At 37.2% G+C, this 25,595-nt stretch overlaps 1 protein-coding gene across 3 annotated transcripts in view; it reads left to right on the top strand.

Moving 5' to 3' along the window:
• swt1 (SWT1 RNA endoribonuclease homolog) overlaps positions 1-25,595 on the top strand; it is a 172,082-nt gene that overhangs the window by 22,850 nt on the left and 123,637 nt on the right. For all 3 annotated transcript variants that reach the window (XM_059984507.1, XM_059984508.1, XM_059984509.1), the window contains 7 exons: positions 4,750-4,851; positions 6,225-6,298; positions 7,842-9,207; positions 11,259-11,324; positions 15,124-15,250; positions 17,482-17,583; positions 18,516-18,704. In XM_059984507.1, the coding sequence (XP_059840490.1) occupies positions 4,750-4,851; positions 6,225-6,298; positions 7,842-9,207; positions 11,259-11,324; positions 15,124-15,250; positions 17,482-17,583; positions 18,516-18,704 (2,026 nt within the window). The remainder of the gene's footprint in view (positions 1-4,749; positions 4,852-6,224; positions 6,299-7,841; positions 9,208-11,258; positions 11,325-15,123; positions 15,251-17,481; positions 17,584-18,515; positions 18,705-25,595) is intronic.

Here is a 25,595-nt window from a genome sequence, read left to right as displayed (position 1 = left end):
AACTGCCTTTTCTCCTTAACCCTTACTTCTCCTCCAAAATAAACAATAGAAATTCTGGCTATTATCTAGTTTAGTTTTTGTCCTTTAAGAGTTATCCCAAATAAGTCGCTGCTCCAATTAACCAGAATCCACTATATACAAAGAAAGAAACGGTGCAAAATGATAAAATCTTTACATTCATGGTCAGTACATTCGATAATATAAACTTTAAAGAGAAAAGGTACAGACAAAGATAGCACCATTGACATTCATGTGAACCTCCCACAGAGCTGATGCACCCTTTGTTCAAGGAGGTTTCCCCCACTCAACTTAGCCCCTCAATGTGCAGTAGCAGAAGCAGCTTATACTGTGGTTCTTCCCCACAATCTTAGCATTGCTTCAGTGTATCCCTCACCAATCCACTCCAGCCAATTCCTGTTACTCGCCTTAGCTGTTCCGAACCAGTCCGCAGCACCTACAGACAGTTAGGCTTGACATTGGATCGATTGGGCTGGCTACTGAACAGTATGGCTTTGGTTGTCCTGCCTTTGACTCTGGCTCTTGATGCTAACTTGAACTGGTCACAGATGCTGATCAATCTGTGAACTGACCGCAGCATTGTCCATGTACAGGGAGGTTTTGACTTTTGTGTTTTTGGAGAGCACAGCCATAATGTACATGTGATATCCTGTGGAAAGCTGATTAGGCAGGCATGCACCCCTCTGTCCTGCATTTAGACAGTAGTATCCCTGAGTAGCATGAGGCTGTCAGAGGTTTTCCTCCCTGGTACTGCATGGGTTTGGTCTGGGTTGATCACCTGTCCCAGAACTGACTTGTCCTAATCGGCTGTGGTCTTGGACAGGATTTTTTTTTATTACACGTTCAAGGTAAAAATGGGTCTCCAATTCCTGATGTCTTCCATCTCTCTGCTTTTTGATGATTTCTTTTCTCATGGAAACTGACAAGCTGCCAGCCAGAAACATTGCATTATACATTGCCCATTTGGTCCAGCAAAGTCTAGTAGAACTCTACTGGTAAGCTGTCACTTCTGTGAGTTTTATTCATGCCAAGGGAATGAATGGAGCCAGTTAGCTCCTCCAAGGTCAGTGGCTGATCCAGATTCTCTCTTTTGTGGTTGCCTAGCACCTCTGATCAAGAGAAGGAAGTTCTGGGAGGCTGTGCTGTCTGTGATCTTGCTGTCACACAGGCTGTCACATCAAATTACTACAGTACTGTACAAAAGTCTGAAGTACCCTGTATATTTCTAGCTATCTCTCTTGTGGCACACTAGTGATTACATAATCTCCAATCTAAAAAAGCAAGAGGGAATTTTCATGGCCCTTTGTATATCAAATGTATCCAACTCAGTTTATTTGATATATATTTGTAAACTTCAGATGTACAGATCCTTAATATATCTGACTGTAAGATTGTTACTGAGCCATACGCTTCCTGTGGACCTTTTGGAAGAAGCGTGAACATGTCTTGTGTTGCTCCACAAAGCAGATCCTGGATCAGAAGGTGATCTTGGAGGATTCAGAGGCAAAGAGCCCAGCTTGTCTGTTCTTCACCTTTTTCTCACATTCACTCTCCTTAACTGCAGAGGAGAGGTTGCTGCAAATCTCTGGGGTTTGTCTTGCATTGGTGTTTTACATCAACTACAAAGAGCCATCCTCTTCCCCCACCACCTCTTTGGCTTTGATCATAGAGAAGCTATCTCCTGGCAGCAGAATACCCAGACCGGATGTGCGGCTCTCACTTTCACCCTGACCATAAAGACAGTCCCTTGGAATATCATTGTATCCACCTCCCTTTTTTGCAGAGGTGTGGCAGCCTACACTCCTGCAAAAAAATGCCTTTGTTATTATAGCTTCAAGGAGTTCAGTTGTAATTCTTTCACAAACTTGTATTTATATATCTCTGTTGATTCTCCTTTGTTAGTCATGCCCTTCTAGCTGGAGATGAACACTGTTATTGAAGGAGTTCCCCCCCATATCGTGTTCACACCAAGGTTAGGCTGATTGACCTATGATTACCATTTTCTTTCTTTTTAATCAGTGATTTTACTGACCATCTTTTTAGACAGGAAGAACTGAAAAAGGCTTGCTGCTTGTTTTTCCTTAACAGAGTATCAACTTGTCTATTCTTAAAGTCACTAAACCTCTGAATTATTATTATCCTAATTATTTTTATCCATTCATTATTTTACCTGCATTAATTAGGTTTCTGCAGTGTTCTCTTGTTTGAGAAGTCAGATGCTTGGCATGCTGCTTTTTTGCCGCAAGTATTGTGTCAAGAAACAAGTAATATTTAAAGTAAATTTTGCATTCAATTATTTTTCAGATAAACTCTCTGAGAGCAAATTTCATTCTGTATCAAATGAGGAAATGGACCAAGGAATAACAGATGGATTTTAACCTTTAAGTGTGAATTGTTGCACTTTTGGAATTTAAATCAGGATGGGACTTGCATAGTAAATGACAAGACCCTGGGGAGTATTGTAGAACAGAGATTTAAGGGTTCGACATAGGTAGACAGGATAAAGAAGAAGACAATTGGCACGTATGGACAGGGCACTAAGTGCAGGAGTTGAGATGTCTTATTGCAGCTGTAGAAGATATGGTTGAGATCCCACATGGAATATTAGAGTTACAGGCACCCAGTCATTGGGTAGAATGTACTTGGGCTGGAAAAGTTGCAGAAAGGATTCTCATGGATATTCACAAACAAGAGAAAATCTGCAGCTGCTGGAAATCCAAGCAACACACACAAAATGCAGAAGGAACTCAGCAAGCCAGGCAGTATCTATGGAAAAGAGTAAACTCTCTATGTTTTGGCCTTTTTCCATAGATGCTGCCTGGTCTGCTGAGTTCCTCCAGCATTTTGTGTGTGTGTGTTTCGTGGATTGGAAGGTTTAAGTTATAAGGAGAGACTTGATGGGTTTGGACTCCCCCCCCCCCCCCCCCGCCCCCTTCTCTCCCCGCCTCCCCAGAATGTTGGAGGCTGAGGGGTGACAGAGGTTTATACAGTAGAATCATAAGGGGCATAGATAAGATAAGTGGTCACAAACCCTGGATTTAGGAGTCTAAAACTAGAAGCCAAAGACATAAAGGGATGTGAAGGGCAACATTTTAACACAGTGCATGGTGCTACATGGAAAGAACTGCAGGACAAAGTGGTAGAGTTGTGTATAACTACAATGTTTAAACAATGTTTAGACAGATTAATGGTTAGAAAAGTTTCAGTAAGTGCAGGCAAATGCTGGTAGCTTAGGTAAGCAATTTGTTTGGAATGAATGAGTTGGGCTGAAGGGCCTCTTGTATGTGAATCACAGTTTGTGATTCTGTTGCTGTCAAATTTCTGAGTATTAATTCTTGTTACCCAAACAACTGAACAAAGAAACATCTGTACGTATATCCCAGGGTCTTCCAGTTCTTTAACACTCATCAGGGCCCTGCCATTCTGTGTGATACAGTCCAGATTAATTTCCAAAGTGTATCACTTCACATTTGTATAAATTTAAGTTCCATCAGCCATCCCTTTGCCCATTTCCCAAGTTGAACCTGATGCTGTTGTAACCTTAAACAAGCTTCTTCACTGTCCATTATACCTCTAGTTTTGGTGTCATGTGCAAACTTACTAGTTATGCTACCTATACAGTATTGTGCACAAGTCTTAGACATATATAAAGAGCTGGTGTGCCTAAGACTTTTGCACAGTTCTGTACTTGTGAATGTGGTGCGGAGAGAGAGATTGTAAATCTGGTGGGAGCAAAGGATGTTGGGAATAGTGAAGGTGGAATGCCACGAGAAGGGTGTAGGACAGGTGGCAGAGAAGGAGTGCTGGGGCAGGTTATGGCATGGGTGCAGACATCCCCACCCCTGAGACACCAGGCAAAGTTATCTGATTCCAAACAATTATTTTATTGATCACCACAGAATGTCTCTCTGATGCTTCCCACTCTCTCCCCTCTACCTTCCCCTTTTTCCAACCTTGATTCCCCACTCCACGAGCTTTCCCACTCCCAGTCTACAATGGAGACCCATATCAGAATCAGGTTTATCATCACTCACATGTATAAAGAATTTTTTATATATGGCAGCAGTACTCTGCAATACATCAAATTACTACAGTACTGTACAAAAGTCTGAAGTACCCTATATATTTCTAACTATCTCTCTTGTGGCACACTATTGATTACATAATCTCCAATCTAAAAAAAGCAAGAGGGAATTTTCACAGCCCTTTGTATATCACATGTATCCAACTCAGTTTGTTTGATATACATTAGTAAACTTCAGATGTACTTAAAGAGCAGATGTTAGTTTATCAGCATGCTACTGACATTAGCACTACAGGCAAGTAGATAATCTAAAATTTGTTATTACAGTGCTGACTCTGCAAAGCTGTATTTCTTTGGTATTAATGTGAAACCTTTGGAGAGTATGTTTGCATTTCATTTCTGCCTCCTTTAGTTAACCTTCTCATTTGAAGCTAATTGTTTATAGTCCGTTCCAGTGTTGATAACGAATGCTTCAACTCAATTCAGGTAAAGTAATCAGCTTTTCCTTCCAAAAAGATATACTTGGATAGCTCACAATGAAATAGTGTTCTTTTTCTCTGTTGGGGTGATGGCAAATTGATCTATTGGTTCGTTGACTCTGAAATCTATCAATGACTTTTTTTTTGTGCTGTTCCACTGTCATACCTTGGGCCTTGCTCTTTAACTGATCCATATTCATTCTACCTAAAAACCTGAACAATTATTAGGAGGAAAAAAGCAAGATTGAGCAGAAGGCACAGTATAGAGGAGGGAGCTCATCACCAGGACAATCTTCCTTATCGCCATGCACAGGAAAAAGAAGAAAACTGGTGAGCTTTTGCACATATTTGCTGGTATTAATCTATCAAATTAGGCTCCATGACAGTTTGTTGATTCAGTCCAGGTTTATGAAACTGAAATTCTTTTTTGTACTAAACTGCACAGCATACAACATTGAAGTACAATAATAAATGTAGCATGGAAGAAAGTTAGTATACCCAACTGCCAATTGGTAAAACAATTGGAACTGTGCTGCTTACAGCCAAGTCTTTGTCATAATCTGGATGATATTTGAATTAACACCAAAGTACTTAGGAAAATGAAATGATCAGATTGTGGACCACTTGCTCCTGCTCTGCCATTCATTAAAATTAAAACTGATCTTGTACCTTAAGTCCACTTTCCCAGCCAGCTTGCATATGCATTGAATTTTATATTACTCACAACATAGAAGGCATTTGGTACTGGTGAGTTTATGCAGATTTGCAAAGCACTCTCGTTGGTCTCATTCCCTTATTTCCCTGCCATTATTCTCACAATGTCTATCGACAGATTTTGATGCCATCTGCCTACACCAGGAGCAATTACAGTAGCCAAATACAGTTGCTAGCAGGTGATAGAAACGTAGAAGAAAAACAGAGCACCTGGGATAAATGCATGTTGTCATAGGGAAAATGGACAGTATCCAAGATGGGTATTAAACCTGGGTATCTACGTGGCAACAGCATTTACTCACATCACCCTTTGTTGTACAGTTCCCAAGGCAAATTTGCCATTGGTTTGGATGTCAAAATTGCAGAATACCTCAAGTATAATTCCACAAAAGCAATAAAACTACCCTAGTCTTCTGCAATTCATAAACTAGCACAGTGAAGTCTACTGTAAGTACACCAGTATTTAATCATTCTGTTCTATTAAACATACTATCTGGAATTGTGATCAATTGCTTCTTTAAAAATCTAGGATTATTAAATCCATTAATTTCCTTATTCCCTTAAATACTGCTAGACTTATCTGACACATTTTCTTTCAATAAAAGCATGCTGAATTTCTCTAGTCATATAATGGTTGTACGCCATTGCACATTGAGCAAGAATGAATTCCTGCATTTTCCTGAAAGCAATCTCGGACTAAATAGCTTTTAGTTCTCTATTTTCTCTTCATTTTGTGAATGTCTGTATTAAATTTGTGATTTTCCAATTTACTGAATCTGGTTTCATTTTCTGTTGTTTCCATAAACTGAAGTTCTTCCAAAATTGCAAGATGTGATCTTGAAGAGCTGCTTGAGGGTTGACAGGAGTTTTGAAGGAACTCAATGGATTGGAGATGTAACACAGAGTTTATAATCAATATTTTCTATTGGGAAGTTATAAAATGTTTTGAATTTTGACCATCTTATTTTGGTTTATATTTTCTTCATTAGAGCCATCTGGAGGTAGAAACTCCAACAACAGTGAAACGGTCCCCAGAAGATCAAGCAAAATCTTTCTGGCCCAGGTTTGTATTGGAGGTATTTCTGGAGGTAAAGATTAATCAAATAAGAATGATACGTTAGTAGTCTATATAGTTTTAATACAATTGGAAGTTTTTCTAGAGAAGTGTGATGTAATGTGAAATATCCTGTATATCTAGGGTGCCTTATACCTTTGCAGAATACTGTATTTATCAATGTGGACCAGAGAGTGAGTTCAGAAATTTGGTTTAAGCAAAGGATGTTGGGAATGGTGAGTGTGGACTGTTGCGGGAGGGTTGTTGGACAGGTGGCAGAAAAGGAAAGCTGGGGCGATGGTGGGGGGGGGGGGGGTGTTTGGTGGCATGGCTGCTGACATACCCAGCCCTGAGACACCAGGCAAGATCATCTAAATTCCAAACAATTGTTTTATTACAAAAGGTCTCTCTGATGTTTCTTGCTTCCTCCCCTCTTCCTGCCCCCTTCCCACTCTCAGTCCATAATGGAGACCCATATCAGAAGCAGGTTTGTCATCACTCACATGTATGTCAAGAATTTTTTTTTGTAACAGTACAATGCAATACATATATTATTACAGTACTGTGCAGAAGTTTTGGGCACCCTAGCTATATATATATGTGACTAACACTTTTGCACCATACTGTATATACAAAAGTGTGAGGCTGTAGCTTCCTGAAAATGGCGACTCAGGTTGATAGGGCAATTGGCATGCTTGCCTTCAAATGCCACGGCACTGAGTACAAAGTTGGACATCACATTACAGATGTACAAAACTTTGGGTAGACTGCTCTTGAAGTACTGTATAGTTCTGGTTGCCGTGCTATGGAAGGATGTGGTAGCAGTCAACAGGAACATTATGGCCTAATAGCTGTACATGTAGAGATTAATAAATGTTGGGTGTATTCTCTGCAATGAAGGAGACTGAGGGGTGACATTATAGATAACCAGTTGCAGATTGGGGGTGTGCTTCACCAAGCAGCTTCACTTCATCCACCATGCCAGCCATGATCTCCCAGTGGTCAGCCACCTCTCTCTACAGCTTCTCCATAGCCAAGTCAAGGCTAACTGCAAATTAGAGGAACCATATTCCACCTCCAACCTGAGGACATGAATGGTGAAATCTCAAACTTCCAGTAGTGCTTCTATCAGTCCCCTTTCCTCTTTCTTTTTTTCTGACCCACCTAGTCGCCAACATCCTAGCAACACACAAAATGCTGGAGGAGCTCAGCAGGCTAACCAGCATCTATGGAAAAAGTGCTTTTTTCCATAGATGCTGCCCGGCCTGCTGAGTTGCTCCAGCATTTTGTGCATGTTGCTTGGATTGCCAGCATCTGCAGATTTTCTCTTGTTTGCCAACATCCTATCTCATTTCCCCTTCCCCACCTTCTCCATCTGCCCATCACTCACACACTCCTCCCACTGGTTCCCCTACCCTTGAGAACTCCTGTTACTGTTCTTAGATCTCTCTGTGATTGAATACAGTCTATGAAGTTGATTTTATGGCATTTATACTGACAAATTAAGCAAACATTGTAACTAAGATTGTTGGGGATCTTGTTTCTTTCTTAGATCAACAGATTCAAGTGAAAAAAATCAAATCAAATCAGAGAAACACAAATATCACACTGCTTCATTGAAGTCATCATCATCGGATGATAAAAGCACCCGGCCCAAATTAAAACAAAAGAAGAAGCATAAGAAGCATTCACGGGAAGAAAGTAAGGAAAAAAAGCATCATAGTTCGTCATCTACAAAACATGAAGCTGATACGTATGTCTCGAAAGCACAGCCAAATGAATTACAGAGATGTAAAAGATGTGAATCTTCCAAAGTTTGTAAACATTTATTTAAATGCAAAGCAAAGCTATCATCAGCAGAAGTAGATCCTGAGGTGCTGAAGACAAAAATATGTGACCCTACATATGAAAGCTTGCAGAATGATTTTCAATATTTTGTTAACAAAACATATGTTTTGAAAAGAGCTGAAGAGACTTGTGTGAGTGATATAACTAATCATTCAACAACAAAACCTACAGGGGCAGCAAACAAACTTGCTTCATATGATAAATCTAGAGATCTTTTAAAGGAATTTGAGAGTAAAGAACAAACAAAAAATTCTCCAGAGTTGCAAGATGAATCTAATTATTCAGATACAATGCAAAATTCTGAAGATTCTAGAGAAGATCGGAAAAACATTGAAGAATTGGGTGGTTTCAAAAATAAATCTCACCATATGAACTTGCATGAAAAGTCTAAAATATCTAAGAATGAGTTTGATGTATGGAAAGTAACCAGTGCACCTCTGAGACCTGTCAAAAATACAAATTTTAATGATGGTTCAAAATTTCTTGATTCTAGTTTTTGGGAGAAATGTAACAAAATATCTAATTCCTTGCGAGTGCTCAGAAAAAGATCTAAAAATTTGGAACGGGTCAGAGATGAAACCAGCACTGAAGGAGCATCTTCCCATTTGACAAAATTCTCAGAAAAATCTGGTGATGATTTGAAACCCTTGGAGGTTAAAAAACCCAACATATCAATTGAAGAATCTGCAACCTCAGGAGCAGATAACACAGTGTTCAAACTCCCTAAAAGGCCATCTAAAGATTGTAAAAGCACCAAATCAGTCAATGAAGGAAAGGAAATTTTGGAATATTCACAAAAACATGAGGCTTCAAATTCTCAGCAATCCAGAATCTTTCAAAGAACTGAAATGCTTACATTTTCATCAAAGAACTCTGAGAATGCTGAGCAATTGAAAATGACAAAACCTGAAAAAAAGTTTCAAAGTTTTAAAATTGCTAAACCTTGTGTCATCGATGCGCTATCTCAAGCTGCGTCTAAAAAGTCATTAACTTCAAATAGGAAATCTTCGGACAGTGCTACAAAATCTACCTCACTACCGCAGAATCTCGAATTGGCCCCACAACAGCTGGTAATGAAACTTTACTGTCTTTATTTTGTCTCTTACACTATAATGTTTATTTGTGATTGTATAGTTTTTAAAAGGATACTACAGTCAGAGGTAAGCAACAACGACACTCAATCTACACTGGCAAATAATGATATTTTTCAGTGCTGCTCTTGTACACAAAAAAAATTAAAGCACCTCACAGAGGCAGCTCTTTAAACAGACATTACTGTTTCATGATTCTTTTGCTTCACATTTATATTAAAGTACAGTGCCTATAAAAAGTATTCCGCTTCCCCACAAGTTTTCATGTTTTATTGTTTTACAACATTGAATCATAGTGGATTTAATTTGGCCTTTTTGACACTGATGAACAGAAAAGACTCTTTCATATTAAAGTGAAAAAAGTATCCAAATTGGTCTAAATATATCATAGTTATTAAACACAAAATAATTGATTTACCCCCTTCAAGTCAGTATTTAGTAGATGCACCTTTGTCAGCAATTACTACCTTGAGTCTGTGTGGATAGATCTGTATCAGCTTTGCACATCCAGACACTGCAATTTTTCCCCTATTCTTCCTTATACAACTGCTCAAAGTCTGTCAGATTGCATGGGGATCATGCATGAATAGCCCTTTCCAAGTCCAGCCACAGTTTCTCAATTGGCTTGAGGTCTGGGCTCTGACGTGGCCACTCCTGGATATTAACCTTGTTGTTTTTAAACCATTCCTGTGTAGTTTTGGCTTTGTGCTTGGGGTCTTGCTGGAAAACAAATCTTCTCCCAAGTTGCAGTTCTCTTGCAGACTGCATCAGGTTTTCCTCCAGGATTTCCCTGTATTTTGCTGCATTCATTTTACCCTCTGCCTTCACAAGCCTTCACGCCAAGCATAGTGTTTAGTCTGATGCCCTAAAAGCTCAATTCTGGTTTTATCACACCACAGAACCTTCTTCCAGGTGACTTCAGAGTTTCCCACATGCCTTCTGACAAACAGTAGCTGCGATTTCATGTGAGTGTTTTTCAACAGTGTCTTTCTCTTTGCCATTCTCCCATAAAGTTGCGACTGGTGAAGCACCCAGGCAACAGTTGTATACACAGTCTCTCCCGTCTCAGCCATTGAAGTTTGTAACTCCTCCAGAGTTTTCATAGGTCTCTTAGTGGCCTCCCACGCTTCTTCCACTGTCACTCAGTTTTTGAGGATGGCCTGCTCTAGACAGATTTACAACTGTGCCATATTCTTTCCATTTCTTGATGACTTAACTGTACTCCAAAGGGTATTTAGTGACTTAGAAATTTTCTTGTATCCATCTCCTTATTTGTGCTTTTCAAAAACCTTTTCATGGAGTTGCTTGGAGTGTTCCTTTGTCTTCATGGTGTAGTTTTTGCCAGGATACTGACTCATCAGCAGTTGGACCTTCCAGATACGAGTGTGTTTTTGCTACAATCAATTGAAACACCTTGACTGCACACGGTGATCTCCATTTAACTAATTATATGACTTCTATAACCAATTGGCTACACCAGTGATGATTTGGTGTGTCATACTTATTTAGTTAATTATTTTATGCTTTATATTTGTAGTTTTTAGATCACTTTGCAGAGATGTCTTCACTTTGACATAAAAGAGTTCTGTTGATCAGTGTCAAAAAAAAAGCCAAATTCAATCTATTGTGATTCAATGTTGTAAAAGAGTAAAACATACAAACTTCCAAAGGGGATAAATACTTTTTATAGACACTATATTTGTTTTTCCATATGTTTAGTGGTCCAATAAATATGCCTGCTTTATTTGCATTGTAATTTGTTGTAATTAAACAGGAAAGGATGTAAATATTCAGAAGATCAGTCAGTGTCAATAGGTATGTAAACCAAGATAGTATTTCAGATTATGACTTTTTGTAAGAAATGATAAAAACACTAATCAATTATAACTGATGAGAGATCATTAATCTGAAATAGTAATTTTACTCATCCCAGGAATTGCTTGGCTTGCTGTATATTTACTGCTTTTGGTATCTTATTATTCCTATTTTATGTAGTATTTCACTATTTATCATTTTTTAATTCCTTGAAGGATTCTCAGATAGCAAGTGAATTTACCATTTTACCAAATGATGCAGATATGGATACTGATGAAAAGGTGGGTGTTGTTGGATTTAAAATTAAAATCAGTGCATGGCTGGAGGCTTTGAATATATTTGTTCCACTGATTTTATCAAAACACTTTTAAGTCTGTTATTTGTAGATTGCCATGTCTTCAGTGAGCAAATCCCCACACATTCACATCTGGTGCTCGAAATAATTATTATGGTTAAAGTAATTAAAACTTATTTTAAAAGTTTAAATCAAATTGATGATTACTATATTAATGACTTGAACTGTTACCTGTAGAAGATGTGAGGAAATTCATTAATTTCTGTACATTGCTTCAGATTTGTGCCTGTACTCAAATGGACTCTTATTCGCGCATTTAAATCTGAAATAATTTAGCCCTTGATTTCTGCAGTAAAATATGTGACTCCTTTTGTTTTATGTCTGGGGAGTATAAATGACTGCAGCTGATATTCTCAAGTAGTCATTGTTTCAAATGCTTTCTGATTTTGCTTGGCAATTTTACCATATTGTCATAATACAAAGGAAATTTGCAGGTTGTATATATTTAATGTAAGAAGTCCCAATATAAATTAGGAACACAATGGAAAAAAAATTGCATCTTGAAAAGAATCTCTCAAAGGAGATGTATCATTGCAAAGATCTCTGCCCCATCAGAAAAAAAAAATCTGCAACTCCCCTCCCCATCATATAGCAAATTAGCACATTTATCTTGCTGATCTTCCTGTTGTATATAAGCTAGGCATTAATAAACGGTCTCAGCCTGAAACGTCAGCTGTTTATTCCTCTCCATATGTGCTTCCTGACTGCTGGGTTCCTCCAGCATTTTGTGTTTTGCTCAAGATTTTGTACATCTGCAGAATTTCTTTTGTTTACAATATGTACTGTATTTTCTTACCTTATATTATTCACAATTGATATTGAGTTTAGTAGATAGTGATGATTGATGTGATTTGAAGCACAATTGTTTATTCAGTCAGTTCTTAGCTTGTTGATGTTTTCTCTCTGTCTGCATCAAAGTCTGGCAAGATTAAATATTTTTCCATACTTCTGCAGGCTTTATGGATGGTTGAGGATATTTTGAAGTATTGGTAGATGCCACTTCTCCTCAGTGATACTTCTGAAATTGGCTGACCCAGTTAAACATTTGGTCAGTAGGACCCTCCTAAAGTCCTATCCTTCATAAGCCCTACATTGTTTCTTCAACTAAGTTAAATGACTATGTAAAAGATCAGCTAATATTTAATGTTCTATTTCTGCATAAAGGTGGCACCCCTATCTGGTTCTGAATTGGCTAGAACATCAACCATACAATGCAGATAAAGGACATTTGCTCAAATCAGTCATGCTGATATTTGCACTCAACCTGACCGACCGACCTACCTACCTACCTTCCTTCCTTCCTCCCTCCCTTCCTTTCTTCTTTCCTTCCTCTCCACCTTCCCTTCTTTCCCTCCTTCCCTCCTCCCCCTCCCTCCCTCTCCTCCTCCTTCCCCCACCACTTCGTCTACTCCCCTGTTTCATTTAGTTTCTTAAATGCATCTTTTCTACTTTCTTATAATGTTCTACCTTTGAAGTAAAGATATTTTTTCCCCTTCAATTCCCGTTTTGATTTGGTAATTGCTTGAACATTTGCTCTTCTTCATAAGTGGTAATGCCCTCTATATTTCCATCACAAACTGTTAAAATTTTTAAGGTTTATATTAAATCATCCCTCAGTCTTAACTTGGCCTAACTTAACATAGCTGAAGTGACTTGGTAGCATAGTGGTTAGTGTAACATTATTACAGCATCAATGAACACAGTTCAATTTCAGCCCCTGTTTGTGAGGAGTTTATACATTCTCCCTCTGGATTTCCTCTGGATGCTCTATTTTCCTCCCATGTTCTAAAGATATGGAGTTAGGCTTAGTAAGTTGTGAGCATGTTATTTTGGTGCCGAAACATGCAGTATTTGCAGGCTGGTCCCAGCACATCCTCAGACTCCATTGGTTGTTGGTGGTGATCATACATTTCACTGAATGTTATGATGTCTCAATGTCTACGAGCAAACAAAAATTAATCCTTGTAAATTGTTCATCTTTAACTTTCGTCCTTACTGGTAGATTGAACTTGCACTTCTGACATCATTCAGTATGATGGCTAGTGGCATAAATCAGGATGCATTTCTTTAATACTGAATCTGTTTCCTGTTCGGTTTATCTTTCAATACGTAGTGATACGTAACTTGGCTTTGTGAATGGATACAAATTTATTTGTCATTGTATACCATTGTGAGTCAGTGATGATCTGAAGTTACCTAGTAACCCTTTTGTTGAACTTGAATAATAATCATTCTAATTTCTTTTTGTTTATTTTTAAAGTTTCATGTATATTTTTGTTTAGATATCAGTGACCAAGTTAATTAGATAATATTGTATTACTTATATACAGTTGTGTTTACTGTGTATGGGACAAAAATGAAGTTAAGTAGAATTAATCTACATTTGGACAATATATCCAAGGTATGCTCATCTATTTTAATCACTCCACGAAGTAACTGTTATATCTGATCATCCCTAATTTATCTACTTACTAATAGCAGCTATGCTTTTTGATGCTAAGGCCTTAAATTTAAGAACAACCTTGTTAAACTCCACTACTCTAATACACAATCCTCTTTTTCAAAATATTTGGTAAAATCTACTTCATCTGTTCCATTTCATCTTTTTGTGGCTTAGTGCTAAATTTTGTTTGCAAATACTCTTGGACTGCTTTGTTATGTTAAAGGTACTTTGATAAGTACAAGTCAATTTTGAGTTGGTTGCAAAATTGAGATAGTCATGAATGACTTGATGGAACAATGCAATGTTGTCAACAGTGCAAAATTAAATATTAGTCTAAGCTCAATTTTCAGTTCAAATGAAATTTGTCTGATATAAAATTTTGAATCCAATTTTAGTTTAAAGAAGTTTTAATTTAAATAGGCAATTATTCCACTCTAAAGGGCAAATTGGTTGCAACTTGGCTCTTAGAGTTTACTATATAACATCCAATAAAACGCGGCACTTGTCAGAGGCACCCTCTATGGTATATAATCTTGGAAATGTTTGTGTTATCTGGGGCTCCTCAGAACAAAGAGGTCTATAGATATAATGATCTTATTCATGATAGATAAATTGATTAAGATTCAATTTGTTAAACAAAAAAAATTGTAAGTATGTTCCCCAGTTTCTATGATCTTTAAAAGATTTTTTTAAAGAGGAGCAGCTTGTTTGAATTATTTTAACATTTAATTCCCATCATTTATTAACCAAGAGGCACTTGTAAGAAATTAACATTAGAAACCAATTGGAAATCCTTTCTTTTGATTTTAAACTACTCCGTCAGCTTCTGTGATTCTGATGGCCATTCTAATGCAAAATTTTTTGGTTGATTAATCTTGTATCATGTTTTTAAAATAGATCAATATGCTTGATAGAAATACAAACACTGATTATGTGAAGTCTATTTTAAACAAAGGGCATTGTTTAGCAAATGTAATTAAAATGTTCATACCCTTATTTATTTTTCCTCACTGACAACCTTAACATTTGGAAAGTTTAATGCTTGGCTATTAGTCAATTTGGTGCTTTGTTTTCATATATTTGGTATTAACTTAAGTAGAAGAATATATTTTAGACCATGGAACAATGTTAATGTATAAATATGTATTAATGTAGGTTTTATTAAAGTTACAAAAATTACCATTTTTAAAATTTAGCAATTGAATTTCTACCAAATGTCATATTTGTATGAATATTAGTCTGGATCCAATTGCAATGCTAAAAGATTTTTTTTCCTTTGAAGATGGAAATAGCAGAAGAGTTGCAAACAGCTCGTTATGAAAAGGTTTTGGAGGTAGAACTGGGGCAGAGTTACGGAGAATTGACGAGTATGGAGATAGATCCACCAGAGGAAGTTAAAACATTCTTGTGTAAGTATTCTATTGCAATTTTTTTTTCTTCTTTGTCAACCATTTTCTTGAATGATGTTTATATTGATGACCATGCCCCTTAAAAGATCCTTTTATTGTAAACTAAGTATTTCACCTTTAATTAAAAGATGGTTTCATACAAGTTGACTGGACATTTTGTAGTTCTTTTAAGTATGTATTAATGTTGACTTCCATTGTGGTAAAAAGCACAGTTTTGTTTAGCCCCAGCAGGCTTAGCAATACAGCGGAAGTTGGTTCAAAAGTTGGTTTGCAAATATTGACTTGCCCATAAAAGTAACTGTTAAGGTAAGAGCTTGAATCAGATAAAGGGAGGGCATGCAACTGTGGAGACACCTTTTGGAGCAGCCAGTTTGAAAGTGGCTGTGTTTAAGCTCTGAATGCTCTGCTTGTGGTCAAAATGCTGACATTTTTTCTCTGAGGCTTTGGTGAAGAGGTAGAACAAAGAAGGTCTTTTAACTTTAATCTTCAGACTTATTCCAGTTAGGGCAATGGAGTCCTTGCCAAGCAGGATGTGGGAGATTTGGGGGTGGGGGGGGGGTTTCCAATGACCCTACTAACTTCACCTGAGGGAAGTATGCCCACTCTACACGTGTATAAAATCTTGACAGCCATGGATGGGGTGATTGTGCATGGTCTTTTTCCCAGGACTGGGAAATCAAGAACTAGATGGCATAGAGTTAAAGTGAGAGGGGAAGGGATTAATAACAACCTGAGGGACAGCATTTTCACCTAGAAAATGGACTGTTTATGGAATAAGTTGACAATTGAAGTGGGTGCATCAACAACATTTAAAAAGCATGGGACAAGCACATGAATAGGAAAGAGAGTGATATGGACCAAATGCAGGCAACTGAATATAAGAGCTAATCTTTTGATCAGTATAGACTATTTGGGCTGATGGGCCTGTTTCTGTGCTATATGACTCTACTTATTTTTTCTAGGTGCAATTTGTTAATAGTCCAGTGTGAATAACTAGGTTTACATAGGGAGCCTTCAAGAAATTTGGCCACCAAGTTAACTGATATTTTTATTGAGCTCACTTAGCCGCAGTTCATTTGTAACCCTAATAAGTTAATTGTTTGAAAGTTAACTTGTTCTAAATTAAAGGGAGTTTTCAGGAAATTTTGGCTGTATTTGAGATGAAATTACTGGTACAGGTTGAATACCCCTGTTCCAAAATTCCAAAATCCAATTTTTTTTTAATTTTGAGTGCTGAAATTATATCAAATAGAAAATTCCACAAGGTACCGGGAGGGTTTCCAAGTGATACACAGGTATCTGTGCACCACAGACATTTATGAAAAGTGACCTCATATGTAATGAACAGAAGTTAGTGGAAAATAGAAAAGCACTGCAGAAAGTGATAAATCAAGATCTCAATTGTGTATCGTCAATGTAAGAGGAGACATGCCGCTTAATGGTGTGCTGATCATGAAACAAGCAAACATCTATCATGATGAACTGAAAATTGAAGTTAATTGTGAATATTCAGCAGGCTGATTGCAGAAAGTTATGAAAAGGATTGCATTACATTTTTAAAGCATCTGCTGATTGTGAAAAATTAGCACCAGAACAAGTCTGTAATGCTGATTGTTTTTATACCTTACCTAAAACATGAAAAAAGTAAAATACAAATAAAGTGTACTGTAATCTTCTAATCAAAGCACAGCATCATAGTTGGAAACATAAACCTGCCATTGTTATTGTTCAACAGCTGATTCAAGTATGCTGCTTTTATTACACTGCGCACATTACATTTCCATTATATTAATAGTATGTAATAATTTTTACTGTTAAGCACATGTGTATGATGAACAAGTGTAAGACAAAGACTGCTTACAGGTAGCACATAAATTCAGAATTTGAAATGATGGAGATCCCAAGATATCTCTGAAAAAATCCAAAATCCTAAATGCTCTGGGCCTCAAGGATTTCAGATAAGGGGTTCACAATCTATAATTGTATTTTGGCATGATAAGGCTTCATCTTGAATGGGACTTGATTCCATACTAACCGTTTGCAGGGCAGTAATGATTGAGGTTTCCACAATTGGTTATTTATTGTCTTAGATGTATAGTCTTAGAAAATATAAAGAGCTACAAAGTAGGAACTCAGATATTTTCTGTACACTGTAACTGTGGAGGTTTACCTTAAACTCAGATGCATTAACTAATTTTCCTTTTGTTTCTAAATTGTTTCTGATTGTCTAGCCCAATCAATTCCCCAGCCTGATATTCTCCTTGTGTTGGATACCAATATTTTTATCAGTCACCTTAACTTTATTGTGAATTTGAGAGACCATGGAGTTTCAGGTTAGTAAATAAAAGTTCATTGTGAAAATGCATAAAAACAAAAAGTGTCAATGATTTCAGGGTGAGAGACATGAAAATCTTTTGTATACTTTTTTCTTTTTTTTACAATATTTTTATTCAAGAGAAAAAAAACAAGACTTACAGAGTGCAGCACATAGATACATCTCAACATAACTTGCGTACATTCATATATTGTAATAAAATTGATCAAAATGTTATAGTATAACACATAAAGGTATACCACTCTGTAATCAAAAATTTAAAGATAAGTCATACATCATAAAAGTAATTTTTAATATAAAAAAATCTTTTGTATACTTAAGGAATTGTTGAGGCTGAAGCATCAAAATTGGGTCTGCTGTAATTTTTTTTAACATTTGGAACTTGGAAATTGTAATCCAATTTGGAATCAAAGCATTTTCATGCAGGCTTAAATCAAAAGTGCCAATAATACCTATCTAATAAGGTATAACAAATAGTTACATACTGATACTGATCCAGCCTTATTTTCCACATTTAAATTTTATCTTAATCAATAGCATTTCCAATTCAGTAATGAGGTAAAAATTTGTATATTTTAAAATTAATATATAGGTCATCAATGTGTTTTGTGGTTATAGTAGCGATGGCATTTCATAATAGAAATTTTATTTTTAGTTTGATCATACAATTATATTGATTCAAAACTCAATGATTTGAGTAACTTATGGAGATTTGTAAGTAGGCACTCTATGGGAAGAGTTGCTGAAAGTTAAATGGATAAATTTGCTGTTATGGGAAACTAATATTTAATACAGTAATCACTATTGTCGTAGTTCTCTGCATGTATGGGATGGATGCCATTGCTGTTGATTATTTCAGTGATTTCCTTCAAATTATTACAATTCACAGTGTGTATGCGGTGTAACTATAATTAATTTCTACAATTACAGGTGTTGGTTTCCCAGTTTTGGTTATCCCATGGGTTGTGCTCCAGGAACTGGATTCCTTAAAGAATGGAAAGCTATCTGGAGGTGTCAATCGCAAAGCTGTACCTGCTGTACATTTTGTTTATTCCTGCTTCAAAGGTCGGCATCCACATGTATGGGGCCAATCTATGCAACAAGCAGCTCAAAAGTTCTGTAAGTAGAAGTATAATCATTGTATCTGACACTGACTTCTAGGTCATTAGTGAAGAAGAAAGAAAAACAAGTTTCAAGTTTACGTTGTAGTTTATTATAAGCTAATTTACTGTTATCAAAAAACAATCAGAAAATACTACATTTTTTATTCTCATTACATATCACTGTCCTATTCACTGTTTTTATGTCACCGCTCGCACATTTTATGTAACATTCATTTTCTGGCAGTTTTACCGTTTTCTCATCTGAAGCAGATTGAATACTGTTGGTATTTGGATCCTTAACTGGTCACATTCCAAACCTTGCTTAGTAGGCAATTTTGATGTGTAAGTGAAGGTGGTATCAATCTATAGAACTTACGTTCCAATGAGACAGGGAAGTTATGGTAGGGTATAGGAACCGTGGTGTACAAAGGCTGTAATAAATCTAGTCAAGAAGAAAAGAAAAGCTTATAAAAGGTTCAAGGAGCTAGGTAGTGTTAGAGATCTAAAAGATTATAAGGCTAACAGGAAGGAGCTTAAGAAGGAAATTAGGAGAGCCCGAAGGGGCCATGAGAAGGCCTTGGCGGGCAGGATTAAGGAAAACCCCAAGGCATTCTGCAAGTATGTGAAGAGCAAGAGGATAAGACATGAAGGAATAGTACCTATCGAATGTGACAGTGGGAAAGTGTGTATGGAACCGGAGGAAATAGCAGGGGTACTTAATGAATACTTTTGCTTCAGTGTTCATTATGGAAAAGGATCTTGGTGATAGTAGTGATGACTTGCACCAGACCGAAAAGCTTGAGCATGTAGATATTAAGAAAGAGGATGTGCTGGAGCTTTAGGAAAACATCATGTTGGATAAGCCACTAGGAGCGGATGAGATGTACCCCAGGCTACTGTGGGAGGTGAGGGAGGAGATTGCTGAGCCTCTGGTGATGATCCTTGCATCATCAATGGGGACGGGAGAGGTTCCGGAGGATTGGAGGGTTGCGAATGTTGTTCCTTTATTCAAGAAAGGGAGTAGAGATAGCCCAGGAAGTTATAGACCAATGAGTCTTACTTCAGTGGTTGGTAAGTTGATGGATAAGATCCTGAGAGCAGGATTTATGAACATTTGGAGAGGTATAATATGATTAGGAATAGTCAGCATGGCTGTGTCAAGGGCAGGTCGTGCCTTACGAGCCTGATTGAATTTTTTGAGGATGTGACTAGACACCTAAGGATTAGAGCAAGGTATTTGATAATGTACCCAATGCAAGGCTTATTGAGAAAGTAAGGACATGAGATCCAAGGGGACCATTGCTTTGTGGATGCAGAACTGGCTTGCCCACATAAGGCAAAGAGTGGTTGTAGACGGGTCGTATTCTGCATGGAGGTCGGTGACCAGTGGAGTGCCTCAGGGATCTGTTCTGGGACCCCTCCTCTTCATGATTTTTATAGATGACCTGGATGAGGGATGGGCTAGTAAGTTTGTTGAAGACACAAAGGTTGGAGGTGTGGAGGGCTGTCAGAGGTTACAGCGGGACATTGATAGGATGCAAAACTGAGCTGAGAAGTGGCAGATGGAGTTCAACCCAGATAAGTGTGAAGTGGTTCATTTTGGTAGGTCAAATATGATGGCAGAATATAGTATTAATGGTAAGACTCTTGGCAGTGTGGAGGATCAGAGGGATCTTGGGGTCTGAGTCCATAGGATGCTGAAAGCAGCTGCGCAGGTTGACTCTGGTTAAGAAGGCATACAGTGTATTGACCTTCATCAATCATGGAATTGAACTTAGGAGTTGAGAGGTAATTTTGCAGCTATATAGGACCCTGGTCAGAGCCCACTTGGAGTACTGTGCTCAGTTTTAGTCGCCTCACTACAGGAAGGATGTGGATGCCATTGAAAGGGTGCAGAGGAGATTTACAAGGAGGTTGCCTGGATTGGGGAGCATGCCTTATGAGAATAGGTTGAGTGAACTCGGCGTTTTCTCCTTGGAGCAACGGAGGATGAGAGGTGACCGGATAGAGTTGTATAGGATGATGAGAGGCATTGATTGTGTGGATAGTCAGAGGCTTTTTCCCAGGGGTGAAATGGTTGCCACAAGAGGGCACAGGTTTAAGGTGCTAGGGAGTAGGTACAGAGGAGATGTCAGGGGTAAGTTTCTTATTCAGAGTGGTAAGTGCATGGAATGGGCTGCCGGCAACGGTGGTGGAGGCGGATACAATAGGGCCTTTTAAGAGACTCCAGGATAGGTACTTGGAGCTTAGGAAAATAGAGGGCTATGGGTAAGCCTAGTAATTTCTAAGGTAGAGACATGTTCGGCACAACTTTGTGGGCCGAAGGGTCTGTATTGTGCTGTAGGTTTTCTGTGTTTCTTTTACTTGGAAGTGAAGGAGAAAAGAAATGGGCTAAATTGTGTCCTTGCATGACATGCAGTTGCAAACAATTACTGAGCAGAAATTGTTGGTCTGCACATGGATTGAAATGTTTTAATTAAAAATGTTAATCTTCTGAAAAAAATAATGAAATTATATATTAATAGATATATTTTCATTCAGTAAGTTATTATTTGCTGAGTTTTAAATCTTTCACTCTTTTCCCAGTGACTGGGCTTGGTTGTTTTGTCTACTGTCATTACGTATGAAGAGTGTGTTTGGTTTCACTTTATTGCATGTGTATGTGCATCTAGCCAGTAGTGAGGCAACTATGATGTGATTTGTAAGTTTGTTTCACTGCAGAGCACAGTTAGTTTATTTTTAAAATTATTGAAAATGCAGTTATAGTGACTTAAAGTGTTAATTCCTTTCATTTATAACTAACGAGAGAGAGGTGAAATTAGACCAATAAGCAATGGCAATATATGATCGGAACTGTAGGTGGCAGAAGTTTGCAGTATGTTTTCCATTATGTACAGCAATGACCATACTTCAAAATATAACTTTATTGGTTGGATAGAGCATCCTAAGGTGATTAAAGGAACTGGTTTTTGTCTTGCTTAATGACAAAAGCATATGCTGGGAAAGTAAACATTGATAGTGTGTGTAATTTGTTTCAGCTTTTCCATGTATTTTATTAATGTGATTCCAGCAAACATGCTGTGCTAACTGCACACTCAACAAGTTAGTACTGTACGTATTCACAGGATGCATTTGCTGAAACCAAGAAAGTGTAAAGATGTCAGCATAATCTTCAAGATTTAATCTTCAACACTGAAAAGGCTTGGTGGAGGAGGTTGCTATGGAAAGAGATCCCCTGTTTAATGATGTAAGAAGAACTCGAGATCTATTGCAAAACAGATTCGGCAGGAGATGGCTTATCAACAATTCCAGGAATGTTGATATCATGGAACATAGAAATGTACCTATTCTTGAAACTGTCTAAAATTTCCCTAGCGTATAGCCCTTTATTTTTCTAAGCTCCATGTACTTATCTAAGAGGCTCTTAAGAGACGCTTCCATCACCGCAGCAACCACCGCTGCCAGCAGTGCAATCCATGCACCCACCACTCTATGTAAAAAATGCTTACCCATGACATCCCTCAGTATCTATTTATAAGTTCCCTCATGTTACCCATTTCTGCTCTTGGAAAAGGCCTCTGGCTATCCACATGATCAATGCTCCTCATCATCTTACACACCTCTATCCAATGTTCCCTCTAATTTTTAGTAGTCAATGTGCACAAAATCTTATATTCTGCAAATTTTTTTCCTGTGGAAAAAGTTATGTGAGCTCTGAATGCACCCGTGGCATAGCTTATGTAGGTTTACAAAATATTTGACATAAAACTGCACAGAATAACATCAAAATAACATACATATTTAAGTCACTCAGTTATCTAACAGATTATTATCAATAAGTATAATTACTAATTACATTATTTTATAGTAACTAACCTTTTGTGCGCACATTAATTTCCTTTGTGCGTTGGTTGAAAAATGTGTGCACGCGCATACACGTACAGCTTAGAGGGAACATAGCCTCTATTAGGTCACCTCTCATTCTCTGTCACACCAAGGAGAATAGGTCAAGTACAGCAACATCCTTGTAAAATTCCTCTGCACTCTCTCTATAGTTTTAATTTTCTTTACTAAAGCCACAAAGCACATCTCCATTATAAGTATTTTACGAGGATCAAAAATAAATTGAATTATCAAAAAGGGAGGAATTGTTTTCCTATTATCACATTAAATGGCAAAGAACGTGTTCCACTGGCTGCAGGAGAGGAAGATTGCTACAGAGAAGAAGAAAAAAATTACCATGAATGAATATATGCTAAGGATTAAAAAAGGCAGGCAGACAATAGGATATATTAACATTTTAGAATTACAAAGAATATTCTCCTAATAATATTATGCTGGTTTTATTCCCATTTCTCTGTCCATATTATCCAAACTGGTATGATCCGGTATACAATGTCTTTAGAAATTTTAGTGCTCCCCAGTCAACCTGTCACCATCCAGGACATGTCCTCTTCTCACTACTGCCATCAAGGTTGTAATATTGTAATATAAACTTTTTATGGACTGCACTGTGCTAAAGCAGCAAAACCACAAACTTCCCTCCCTTAATTTTGTATCTATGTCCTATAAATGGTAAGACGCTTGGCAGTGTGGAAGATCTGACAGATCTTGGAGTCCGTATCGATAGGACACTTAGAACTGCTGCGCAGGTTGACAGCATTGTTAAGAAGGCTGTGTTGGCATTCATCAACTGTGTGATTGAGTTCAAGAGCCGTGAGGTAATGTTACAGCTATACAAGTCCTTAGCCAGACCCCACTTGGAATACTGTGTTCAGTTCTTTTTTGTTTATATTTTTTGTGCAGGGAGGGGGTAATTTGTGGGGCTGATGATTGTGCAAAAGGTTTGGATTAAATTTCAAAAGTGTTGATTTTTCTTTGACTAAATTAATAAAATTCAAATTCTTCAAACTCTATGATAAATACTATTAATATATAACATCAGCATAACAAGTAGATAAAGCACTGGGGATTGAGGTTCAGAATCAGGTTTATTATCACTGAAATATGTCATGAAATTTGTTGTTTTGCTGCTTTAGCACAGTGCAGTCCATAAAAAGTTTATATTACAATAAGAAATATAAAACAGGACAAAAGAGGGCAAAATAGTGAGGTAGTGTTCATGGACTTCAGAAATCTGATGGCAGAGAGAAAGAAACTGTTCCTAAAACTTTGAGTTTGCATCTTCAGACTCATTTACCTCCTCTCTGATGACAGTAGTGAGAAGAGGACATGTCCTGGATGGTGACAGGTTGACTGGGGGAGCACTAAAATTTCTATAGACATTGTATACCAGATCATACCAGTTTAGATAATATGGACAGAGAAATGGGTATAAAACTAGCATAATATTATTAGGAGAATATTCTTTGTAATTCTAAAATAAGTTAGTGTTTTCTATTGTCTGCCTGCCTTTTTTTAATCCTTAGCATATATTCATTCATGGTAATTTTTTTTTCTTCTTCTCTGTAGCAATCTTCCTCCCCAGCAGCCAGTGGAACATGTTCTTTGCCATTTAATGTGATAATAGGAAAACAATTCCTCCCTTTTTGATAACTCAATTTATTTTTGATCCTTGTAAAATACGAGGATGTGTTTTGTGGCTTTAGTAAAGAAAATTAAAACATCTATCGAGATATTACTGTTATTTCTTGATGTGTCTAATGAACAGTAATTATCACACACCAGCTATTCATTAGATATTTCTGTCAAATTATTCCAGAACCACCAGTGCACAAATAGCAGTGAACAAAAGCAGCTGCCATTGAAACATTGAGCCGATTATGGGGCTTAGTGAGCCATTCCTCCATAGTCATAAATATATAATCTCCTTCTCCATCCTCCTCCACAACTGGTTTCATTTCCATTTATTCTTTAGTAAATACTCTCTCCATCAATCAGATTACTTGTGGCCTTCACAGTACCAAATGTAATTTCTTTTTTTATTTAAATTTTATTTTTATTTGGATAAGGTATTTATAAGTATTACATAAACTTTTTTACATATTAAGCCTTTTCCATTTTTATATATGTATAAATCTATATATATTTATACATCACAAGTACACACTGAGATGGTATTAAAAGAAAAATAACTAGGCACTCAAATAGATATTTATGTGCAATTGTAATTCCAAACTATTAAACTAAATAATAATAATAATTGTTAAAAAATTGGTAATAATAGTGGTTAAATAATAACTTCCGTGTATCTCTTCTCGTCCATTTCTTTCCTGTCCAAAATAATGTGTGTAACCCTATGTAAGTTCCATCGTAGGTGTTTGTATCTTAACACATTCATGTTTGCTCCTATCCATAAGCATACTTATCCAATTCCTGTGTACTTATTTACTTTAAATTATCTTTTCTCCCCCCAGATGTTTTCCTTTACTTGTGTTAATTCCATGTTTTCCAGAAATAAATCTGAACATTCAAACCAAGGGAGCTTACTTATTACCATGTTGTTGAGAAAAGCAGTACGAACCATTAGGAGAATCATCTAAAGTCTGCTCGCATTGGGGTTATAAATTCAATCAATTTATTCCAAATTTCATAATTTTTTTCTTCTTGAATTCTCAGGGAGTAAGTCATCTTTTCCATTTTAATTATTTCCAAAGTAATTTCATGCCAATCTTCTAAAGTAGGTGATACTGGATTTAGCCACTTCCTAGTGATTGATTTCTTACTTGCCGCTAAAAGGGCCTGCAGCAGCTTTTTATCTTTCTTCTGTTCCATAAAAAATACATGCCCCAAGTAGAGTCACAAAGTCCAGAGGTATCTGTATCTTAAATACCTTAACTAATGTTCTGTGAATACCTTTCCAATATAAACTTAATTTAGGGCAATCCCAAAAAATATGGAAATGATTTGCCTCCTTGGAGCCACATCTTCTCCAATACGCCATGTT

This window comes from Hypanus sabinus, chromosome 11, assembly GCF_030144855.1.
Source record: "Hypanus sabinus isolate sHypSab1 chromosome 11, sHypSab1.hap1, whole genome shotgun sequence".
NCBI lineage: Eukaryota > Metazoa > Chordata > Chondrichthyes > Myliobatiformes > Dasyatidae > Hypanus > Hypanus sabinus.
The sequence above is the reverse complement of the archived record's forward strand: the minus strand, read 5'-3'. Positions and strand labels throughout refer to the sequence as shown.